Source organism: Embiotoca jacksoni, unplaced genomic scaffold (assembly GCF_022577435.1).
Source record: "Embiotoca jacksoni isolate LCO1_2020_lvr unplaced genomic scaffold, fEmbJac1.0.p SCAF_10, whole genome shotgun sequence".
Taxonomy (NCBI): domain Eukaryota; kingdom Metazoa; phylum Chordata; class Actinopteri; family Embiotocidae; genus Embiotoca; species Embiotoca jacksoni.
This window is the reverse complement of record NW_027185230.1, coordinates 18411871-18423413: the sequence shown is the minus strand read 5'-3', so window position 1 is coordinate 18423413 and position 11543 is coordinate 18411871. Positions and strand designations below refer to the sequence as shown.

The following is an 11543-nucleotide window of genomic DNA, read 5'->3' as shown; positions in this document are numbered from 1 at the left end:
ATCATATTTTTGACGAAATGCTATAGTCTGACTTTTTTCATCATATTTTTGACTACATGCTATAGTGTGACTTTTTTTTATCATATTTTTGACGACATGCTATAGTCTGACTTTTTTATCATATTTTAGACAACATGCTATAGTGTGACTTTTTTATCATATTTTTGACGACATGCTATAGTGTGACTTTTTTCTTGTAATATTTTAGACGACATGCTATAGTGTGACTTTTTTTTATCATATTTTTGACGACATGCTATAGTGTGACTTTTTTCTTGTAATATTTTAGACGACATGCTAAAGTATGACTTTTTTATCATATTTTTGACGACATGCTATAGTCTGATTTTTTTATCATATTTTAGACAACATGCTATAGTGTGACTTTTTTATCATATTTTTGACAACATGCTATAGTCTGACTTTTTTATCATATTTTTGACGACATGCTATAGTGTGACTTTTTTCTTGTAATATTTTAGACGACATGCTATAGTCTGACTTTTTTATCATATTTTAGACAACATGCTATAGTCTGACTTTTTTTTATCATATTTTAGACGACATGCTATAGTCTGACTTTTTTTTTTTATCATATTTTAGACTACATGCTATAGTGTGACTTTTTTATCATATTTTTGACGACATGCTATAGTGTGACTTTTTTATCATATTTTTGACAACATGCTATAGTCTGACTTTTTTATCATATTTTTGACTACATGCTATAGTGTGACTTTTTTTTATCATATTTTTGACGACATGCTATAGTGTGACTTTTGTCTTGTAATATTTTAGACGACATGCTATAGTGTGACTTTTTTAACATATTTTTGACAACATGCTATAGTGTGACTTTTGTCTTGTAATATTTTAGACGACATGCTATAGTATGACTTTTTTATCATATTTTAGACGACATGCTATAGTGTGACTTTTTTATAATATTTTTGACAACATGCTATAGTGTGACTTTTTTATCATATTTTTGACAACATGCTATAGTCTGACTTTTTTATCATATTTTTGACGACATGCTATAGTGTGACTTTTTTATCATATTTTTGACGACATGCTATAGTGTGACTTTTGTCTTGTAATATTTTAGACGACATGCTATAGTGTGACTTTTTTTATCATATTTTAGACGACATGCTATAGTCTGACTTTTTTATCATATTTTTGACGACATGCTATAGTCTGACTTTATCATATTTTAGACGACATGCTATAGTATGACGTTTTTATCATATTTTTGACGACATGCTATAGTGTGACTTTTTTATCATTTTTTTGACGATATGCTATAGTGACTTTTTTATCATATTTTTGACGACATGCTATAGTGTGACTTTTTTATCATATTTTAGACGACATGCTATAGTATGACTTTTTTTAATCACATTTTAGATGACATGCTATAGTGTGACTTTTTTATCATTTTTTTGACGACATGCTATAGTGACTTTTTTATCATATTTTTGACGACATGCTATAGTATGACGTTTTTATCATATTTTTGACGACATGCTATAGTATGACTTTTTTTTCATATTTTAGACGACATGCTATAGTGTGGCTTTTTTATCATATTTTTGACGAAATGCTATAGTATGACTTTTTTATCATATTTTTGACCACATGCTATAGTATGACTTTTTTTCATATTTTAGACGACGTGCTATAGAATGACTTTTTTTTTTTTTTTTTATCATATTTTGGACTACATGCTATAGTATGACTTTTTTTATCATATTTTTGACGAAATGCTATAGTATGACTTTTTTATCATATTTTTGACCACATGCTATAGTATGACTTTTTTTCATATTTTAGACGACGTGCTATAGAATGACTTTTTTTTTTTTTTTTTTATCATATTTTGGACGACATGCTATAGTATGACTTTTTTTTTTTTTCACATTTTGGACAATGTGCTATAGTCTGACTTTTTTTTAAATCATATGCTATGCATGCATGTCGTCCAAAATGTGATAAAAAAAAGTCATACTATAGCATGTCGTCCAAAACATGATAAAAAAGTCACACTATAGCATGTCGTCCAAAACATGATAAAAAAGTCACACTATAGCATGTCGTCCAAAATATGATAAAAAAAGTCATAGCATAGCATCTCATCCAAAAAGTGATAAAAAAGTCATACTATAGCATGTCTTCCAGAACATAAAAAAAAGTCATACGATATAACCATGTCGTCCAAAAAGTGATAAAAAAGTCATAGCATAGCACGTCGTCCAAAATATGATGTAAAAGTCACACTATAGCATGTCGTTCATAAAGAGTTAAAAAAGTCACTTAATAGCATGTTGTCCAGAAACTTTCATTAAACTTTAAGTGGAGGTCAAAGTCAACCTCACATCTGTTCTGTCCATGAGCCCTATTCTTTTGAATGCAATATCTCAGGAATGCCATGATCAGAACTACTCAAAATTTGTAAATGACATTTACTTGCACTCAAGGATTAACTGATTAGAATTTTGTGGTCAAAGGTCACAATTACCTTACCTTACAAGGATTATTATTCTTTTCTGTCCATTACTTAACACCATTATTACTGAGCAGAAGGGGAGACAGTTACCATATTTCCCATTGAACCATGCACGTTTTACAATTCATAGGTTTGACAGATTGTTAGCGGAGGCTAGGCGTTATTTTTAGTTCAACTTAAATTACGCTATCCATCCCTTGTTTTGAAAAAAGAAGTCTTCTGAATTTCTATACATTTTTAATATTTCACATTCTTCAGAAAAAGACAATCAAAGCCACATAATGATACACATATTTTTTTTTTTTTTTTTTTTACAATTTAAAATTTACAATATAATAATTTATTATCACAAGTCATAATAACATGAGATGAACATATTGAAAAAAAGGCATTGTTTGTATTTATTAAAACAATATCCATGGCTTTGAAGATATGTCATTGGACTTAAAAATAAAAAGACCACAGGTAATCCCTGCAAACACTGACTCTTCACAATTCAGTGTACAGTACCTCATTTTTATGGTTGGATCAACAAAGTGTTTGATTGCCTGAAAAATGTTGCTCAACATACCTGTTTAATTATCCTGCTTGCCCTAAATTTTATGAGCACACATAAATATGGGCAAATATCAAATCCTGCTGTGAAGGAGGAACTTTTTAAAGCCAGCCAACATATTCAGTTTGAGTTTAGCCTACATTTTATTTCCAGTGACTCACATGACTACATTGTTACCATATAGTCACTGTAATGTTTGGTTGCAGAACTTACGCCACATTGACAAAAGTCACATTCCCCTGACAAGTTATCATTAGACAGTCCCTCCAGGAACTCGCAATCTTCCGATCGCAATAGTTAACGCAAATTCAAGTAAACTCTGCAATATTTGTGGGAGCTTGCAATAAAAAAAAAAATTAAAAAAAAGAAAATGTGATTTTTACGCAAAATCCGACGTCAGCAAAAGCTATGCTGAAAGTATTACTGCATAAATGAAGTTGTTTCAAACAAAACTCGCTTTATTAAAAAAAAAATAACTTCTCATTTACAATCAGAAAGGCGCTGCTCCTGTTTTCACAAAACTGAGCACCGGAGGAAACTAGAACAAGCAGAAAAAACAGAAGTGACAGGTTTGCGTGAAATGTGGTCTACACATTCCAATTTTTTGAATTAAATGCTTATTATCAATGGAAGTGATTACTTATTACTATATGCTAAAGTAATCTTATACACAAGTCAAGTTGCATGAGACTGCACTTAGTTTTTGTGCATACAGTAGGCCTATGTGTTGAATTAACATGAATTAAACAGCATGTTAAGCTCTTATGACACCTGATGTAATCGTGTTCTATATTCACAGACTGTCTGTTTTGTAAAGCTAAGTCACTTTTATGATTTATTTTTTTTCTTTTAGCCCCATGGTTTTTTAAGTTCATTAATAAATAAATAAATAACAATTAGAACTTAAATATTTCAGTGATTTGCAGTAGTATTACTATCACATGAAAATGATTAAATATGTCCTTTATCCTTTATCAAGTAGTGCTTAAAAAAATAATTTATATCAACTTGCAATTTTTTCTAATTCCCGCAATTTTATGCAAAAAAAACTCAATTAAAACTCAATTAAAAATTACATCGCATGTTTGATCAAATCTGTAGAAAAATCAAGCATTTTAGATCGCAACAATCACAAAAAAAACCTGCGCAATCCTGGAGGGACTGATTCGATTACAAGCACATTATATGGACTTGTGGGAATTTTAAATCTTGATATACTGCTGATTTCAGTATCAATACAGTTAGTGTGTTTTAACCAAAAATCCATCATATTGATACCACGTATACTTTGTCTTATTTGTACTGGGTGCATAATAACTCTTTGTCCAGGTCCATCTCTGGTCTAAGAAATTAACATCCTTGAAGTGACTTAACAATATTTTCAACAGTATTTATTTTGGGTACTGTGGCACTAAAAAGGCAGATAACAAAATGTTTCCAACATTTCAGCAGTGAAATTAAAGCTTAATTAAAAGTCACGAATGAATGCAATGTTTCAAGCCACCTCTTTTGCCTTTGCATAATTTCACCAGGCTGGGTAGCCTATTTATCAATCCTGGTACCACACAAAGCCTTGCTATTTCAACTCAATCTATCAAATGCCATGTGCGACTAACTACATAGTTTCTCCCTTACTGTTTTTAAATTCCTGAAGCAAAGCTTATTTTCTTAATTAATATGAACTTGAAAACAAGTAGGTGATTTTCAAATGGCTTTAACACATTTCCGTTTCTCCTTTCAAATGAAAGTAGTAAAGGCAAATAAGTTATACTATTGATTTCTCTTTTTTTTTCTATCTTTTTAAGTGTTCCAGGTAAGCATCAAAGCACCGAAAAGGAACTACAATATTACATTCAAAGTATTTAAGCCAACCAGTTTTTCATTGGCTGAAGGATATTTTACATGTTCACACTGCAGTTTCTCATTGATATGTGCAATCACTGGCATTTTGCATTTGAGAAATATGCCAACAATATTTTTTTAATAATTGTCTGTCTTATAATAAAAGTAGGCCACTCAAAATATGTTTTCCAGTAGCATTAATACAATGCCCAGTGAATTTTGAGTTGTTTTTTTTAGCCTCTTCTGGTTTTCAAAATGCACCAGTCACATGACAGACACCCGCTGCAGAGTGTATTGAAGAGGTACATCAATCCGTGATGTCATTTTCCAGGAAGAAAAAAAAGAAGCAATGCTTGTCTCTGACCTCCTGTCTCATCGGAGTTTGGTGTTGCTGTATGTGTTACGCTGTACAGAAATGAGCTTTTCCATGCACATAGTGCGACTGTCATGTAAAGAACCATGCCACATATTGCTGGGAGGTCGTCCCTCTTCACTCCGGCAGTGGACATACGCCATGGTGTCGGTGCGGCTCTGGATGTGAGTGCTGCGCAGGAGGGACCTGCAGTAGAGGCTAATCTTGTCCACCCTGCGTAGTATCAGGTTGGCTTTTCTGTTGGAGAACACAAAAAACGTCGAGGATCACAAAAGTTAGATTTTCTTACTTTAATTGTCATTTACCTTTTCTGTCAAGTTCAATTTGACATAACTTAAGACACACTTTCCTAAACCCAAATGCAAAATGGCTGCCTCTCTTCTGTCATTCAGATGGAACTACCAGTCTGGGTCCCAACCATGGGCAGACAGAAAATGTCATAAGAAAATGAATTCTCTGCATTCACCGAACAAGCAATCCCATCCCATGCATCTTTGTAAAAAATTCACATCCAGTACCTGCGCCACGCTATTAAATATGACAGTGCTTTTGCTGCACTTCCTGCAGCAGCACCTCCGCTTTAGAACGACCGAAGTTCTTTCCTCGTTGCTGCTCCACCGTATTGCGGCAATATTTACTTTCTCTCATCTTTGTTCTCTCAGTTTCTGTGACTTGGTGTGCACACGGCCCTGCAGTCTCATGTCCTTTTATGGGCATTGGCAGGGCGTGTATCTATGCTAATTAGCCAAAACTAGCACCTGTTCAAACTTAAGAAGACTGGGAGATTCACCAATATAAGAGCTCAGGTGCGAACAAATCCAGGGTTTAAGAACATATGATGAGTCTGACGTAGCCTTTTCTTAGGACTTTTCTCAAGCACAAATTTAAGAAAAAATTAAAAAAAAGATATTGGTGAATGAGGCCCAATTATATTTTCCTAATCCTAACCAAGGGGTTTTGGTGCCTAAACCAAACTAGATGGCGACCGTGTCACATTTAACTCAAACCATGATCTTTTCCTCTAAACCTAACTGTTTTTTTCTGCCAAAACATAACGAGTCACCAAGAGGCACCTTGTTAAGAAAAGGCACCACGTTCTTCGAATTGAGATGCAAAGAACTTTGATAAAATGGCAGTGTTTAAAACCGTGGGAATAAGAATGGGTTGGTGAGACCGAAACTAAAATTGAAATGTGAGAACAGTTAAACAGAACTAATTCAAATTACTTGATTTAAAATCAATTTTTGCTGCACTTATTCAAGCTGGGGAATTTTTTTTCACATACAAATGATAAAATTTCCGTTTCTATTGACACATACTTCTACCCAAACACAACCATGTCATGCAATGACGTGGCCTTCTCAGGTACTGGTTCTGTTTAACACTTCACCAGAGGCAGCTGTCTACAGTGAGTAAACAAATAATTTTGTCCTTATGTCCAGTCTGGAGCTGAAGTTTACGACATGAAGGAGCCATGTGTCAGGTCAGCTCAATTTATAAATGATATCTTGTGAAACACACATACACAAACACCTACACTATTCATGGTTGGTAAGGTCATATGGACACTCAAATGAGAAAAACACACAGAGAAAAGCACAATTCCATTTGTTTTGAAAAGCAGTGTCTGCTGAGCATCAACATCTGTCTTTAGTTAAGCAAGGAGTACAGACATCCTTTTCACTTATTTGCTGAAAAGAGCGGGAGTGAGGGGGGCATTTTCTCATTTCCCTTAAATTCTTGTGTCTGAAACAACAGAATACCAAACACATTATCTGCGAAGGCTTTGAAGCACATGAGCTTCAGACAAATTAAACCCATTTCATGTCATTAATGAGGTCAAAGAAAGAAACACAAAAACAAAAACAAAAAACAATTCTTTTCTCTCTGCAACTTTTCAGGTTGCAACTACTAAGTCGAGATTTGGCTTTACATTTATGTGATTTAAGCAACGACATTCTAAATAATTGATGATGACACAAACGGTGCTCCAAGGGAATTTAGCCCAAGAATAAAGATAACATCAAATCAGGAACACTGATGTGTAGTAAAAGGACAAATATATAGCAGTGAAAGATAATAGTTGTAGTAATATATCAACAATTTCAGAGGAGTGTTCAGTTGTAACAATGGTGGAATTTGGGGGCTCCTGAGATTCTCGGTTCCTAGAGGAGTGTTGACTGCTTACGTTTCACTTGGCCATTCTGTTACCTTTTAAAAGGCACCACCAATAGAGCCTGCTTGTAAATTACCGCAACGAGTCTCAACCCTGCCAACTTCAGGCAGTAAATAATCCACACTCTCTCATCCAAAAGCCCCCCCACCACCACCACCAACCCCCACCCCGTTACAGCTGCCCACACACAAACACACGTACACAAACACACCATCCAACCACTCCAATCCCCATTCCCAAATCCCCATGGCCAACCTGTGCCTCCCACCCCCCTTCACCAATCAGAGAGAGGCATAATCTTCCTACAGACCAAAGTTATTCCTCAATTATTATATTATTTATGGCTTGAAAGGAGTGCTTCCAGGCAGTGGGGGTGGACAAACCAAAACATTGGGCTGTAATTTAAGATATTGTGTTGCTATCATCAGTGCAGGACCATCTGCCTTGTCAGACTCACATACATGAATGGTTTTTTTTCTCCATACTTCTTTTTTTTTTTTTTTTAAGTATTGTTTATTCTTCCTCCTTCACTATTTTGTTTGTCAGTAAGCTTCTCTTTGTTCTGATGGTGACGCAATGTCTCTGTCTGCGCAAACTATCAATGGGGGTGACCCTGTAAACGGGGTCATGGGTGAGGGAATGTCGGGTATAGTGTGGACACAGATGAACTTTTTTTTTTACGAGAAAGAAGAGGAAATGGAGTTGGAAGTTGAGTTAGTGTTAGCTGAGTATCACATTTAGTGTTTGGCTTGGCTGTCAAACTGTGTTTTGGCATTACCATGGTGATGTGAGGACGACTGTAACCCCAGAGTTTTTATGGTGACCTTGCCCACTTGCTTTCCAGTAGAAGCACTTATGGAAGTGTGTGTGTGTGTGTGTGTGTGTGTGTGTGTGTGTGTGTGTGTGTGTGTGTGTGTGTGTGTGTGTGTGTGTGTGTGTGTGTGTTGTGAACTGGTCCACCACTCTTGGGGGAGGTGAGAGGTGTGTGTGTGGTGTTGGTGGGGTGAGTAGGGGAGCGAGGGGGGTGTCGGAGGCAGACAATGCCATGAGAAAAGGCTTAATGATCTGAATCTGGCAGCACTAGTCAGGCAGCTTTGACTATTGTTAGGTAAGAAACCTCAGGTTGACTAAACAACCCAACGTCTTCAAACATGACGGGAAGACATGATTAAACGCTGGCAGACTGGGAAACATCAAAAATATACATACTTTTTCCAGTATTCTTTTTCTATAAAATAATTTAGACAGCTGTACAAGTAGACAATACCTCAAGCATCTTCTAAGCTTGCATGACAAAACCAGTGTCGCTGTCCAATTATCCTCACCTGGGGCCCAGCTCATCCTCACTACGCCAGACAAAGTCTCCAAACTTCTCATAGTGGGAATTGTAGTGGTGCTGGACTCTGTACAGCAGTGGAGGAGGAATCTCCATCAGAGTGTTGTAGGCGATCTGCTGCTCCTTGCCACTGGTGTAGCCATTATACAAGTTGTACACCTTGTCTGCTACTTCTGTAAAGACGTACGAGACAGACAGAGAAGAGAGACGGACAGGGAGGGATTTAACATGAGTACGGCATGTAAATAAGCATTTCTAAGTTTAGGTCCAACCTGACACAAAAGATGACAGATGCGTTATAAATTTATAGTACGAATTTGAAATTTGGGTCTTGTTAACACAAATTCTACTATATATAGATAGCAAAAGCATGATTTTGTCATGTAAAACAAAACTTTACATTGCATACTTGGTTGTCTGTAGTGTCCAAACTTTTTTAAATTGTGTTTCCGGCATAAAATTCAAAATGAGCATATATTTTCCAAAAAACAGTACATTTTCATACTTTTAACATTTGATACGTTGTCTTTGTTCTATTTTCAATTCAACATGGGTTTACACGATTTGCAAATCACTGCATTCTGTTTTTATTTACATTTAACACAGCGTCCCAACTTCTTTTGAAACAGGGCTTGACAAAAATGAGTATAAGTACCCATTCAGTTAAGTTATGATAATGTGAAAGGGATGTAAGAAAGGTGGAAAAAGAAATGAAATAAACACAAAAGGGCACAGTCGTGAAAGATAGTAGGTAAGAGTACCTTCAGCTCGACTGTCATCCACCACTGGACAAGATGTCCGTACTGAGACGAAGCTGGACTCGGAGTGACCTCCTCGGCTATCCACTGCATGGAGAGTAAATCTGAAAAAAAAGCAACAGATGCAATTTTCCTTATTTGCCACTCAAATCTCAATTCCATAACATTAATGTTTGCACAGCCGCTCTAAAGGACGGACCAATGTGTGGGGGGCTAAAGTGCGATGACTTTGAGGTCAAATGTTTTCCGAAATGTAGTTACTGCGGTGGAGTTCGGGCACATATGTTGATAAAAGCTGATTGGTTAAAGGTTGTCTTCCTGTATTTTTCTAGATCATGTTAAATATTTGTTTTTCCTGTTTCTCTTTTTTAAGTCTGGGGGACATCAATGGCATAAGCCTGTGGCTTCTTTATGTTTCCGATGTTTCCAATCACATCTGTTTTCTTGTCTGGTTTTTGGCAGCTATATGTGAATAAAATGTTTTAATGAAATAAATAAAGAAGGAAATGTTTGTTATATCAAGAATTACAACATAACATGGACACAGCTTTGAAATAGATGTTGTGATGTTGTAACACTGTCTTCTGGAACAATATCTCGGGTTTTGGTTACAAATAAATTCAAATTGTGTAATTTTATGGGTTTGAAGGGAAACAAGCTTGATAGGCTGGCTCGGCAAGATTGTGTTTGATCATATATGTATAAAAACTTACATCATACACTTTTTCAGAATATTCTTTGTGACCAAAGAGCCAGGGATTGTGGGATTTAATTATATCTTAATATGAATAAAGCCTGTACCACGATGACAAAGAGAAAGGAATAAAGTGGCATCTGGCTTCACTCCAAGAACTCTATAAGGACAAAGTTCCTCTCTGAAAATGTCAAACATCACAATGTTGTGGGTTCCATGACAGACTTCAGGATCACTCAGTACCCTGATATAGTACCACAAGCAAACAGCTCAAGGCATTCAATGAGGATATGAGACATACTCAGAAAACATAATGCAACTCAAGTAATGTAGGACCACACAGCTCGGAATAGAAAACAAATGACCTTTACATGTCCTTTTGAAAATGCCAATCTGTGTACTGCTGATTATGAAAAAGCTGGTCATACTGAGTGTATATAAAAAAACAAAACAGGATCAAAGTTGGCACAGATGAAGCCATCAATATCTTTGCATCATGAAGGAGAGAAAGACAGGGTGGCTGCCACACTCATGAACATGCAGTTATTTGCTGCTGCCGTCTTGATTATGATTGTATTAAAGTTGCTGACGCGGCTCTCTTTGTGACCCTGGCAACCACCAACACTACACGAAGGAAAATATTGCATGAGATACTTTTACTGGTTCATCCAAGCAGTAAACATAAATTATGTTATTTAAAAGCAGATCTCAGATGTTGATGTTTGTTTAGCTAAACTTGCTATATTAATTGTATCAAATTGCCAACTACCGACGTCACTTTACAGGTAGAGGGACCTGCTGCAAAGTGTAAAATGGCGTTTGCACTGGTCAAATAATAATGTCAAACCTTTTCCACTAATAGATGCTATTGTAATGCACAGTTGTGGTAAAGACAGTTCTGGGAGAGAAGATTTTCTGAAAATTAAAATGGAATTAAATAAATCGTCCTTTGGTTCACATCACACTGTTTTTCTGATTGTACGGGAAGTTTTGAAAAACAGAGTTATTAACAAAATATTTGCAACTACTTCTGAAAAAGTGTAAACTTTCAGCAGTATTTCCACAGAGTTACCACTGTAAAAACAACAGAATGACAAAAAGGAAACCATAAAACAAAGTCAGACAGAATGAACAGCTCAAATCGCATTCCAATGCAAAAAAAACGTTTTGAAATCCATGAAAATAAAGAAATTAGGATATTATTGTTTTTACAAAAGTTGGCTGTCTTCCTAAACCCATTTGCATTTGTTTAGTGTAATGTCTTTCGAGATCTGCTCCAGGGCTGTCAAAGGACTGTTT

At 35.6% G+C, this 11543-nt stretch overlaps 1 protein-coding gene across 1 annotated transcript in view; it reads right to left on the bottom strand.

Moving 5' to 3' along the window:
• Positions 1-2328: 2328 nt before the first annotated feature.
• LOC138211543 (astrotactin-2-like) overlaps positions 2329-11543 on the bottom strand; it is a 230758-nt gene continuing 221543 nt past the window's right edge. Inside the window, exons 21-23 of the mRNA XM_069171503.1 lie at positions 9554-9654; positions 8782-8965; positions 2329-5517 (exon numbers count right to left, since the gene is read on the bottom strand). Coding sequence (XP_069027604.1) covers positions 5280-5517; positions 8782-8965; positions 9554-9654 — 523 coding nt within the window. The 3' untranslated portion in view covers positions 2329-5279. The remainder of the gene's footprint in view (positions 5518-8781; positions 8966-9553; positions 9655-11543) is intronic.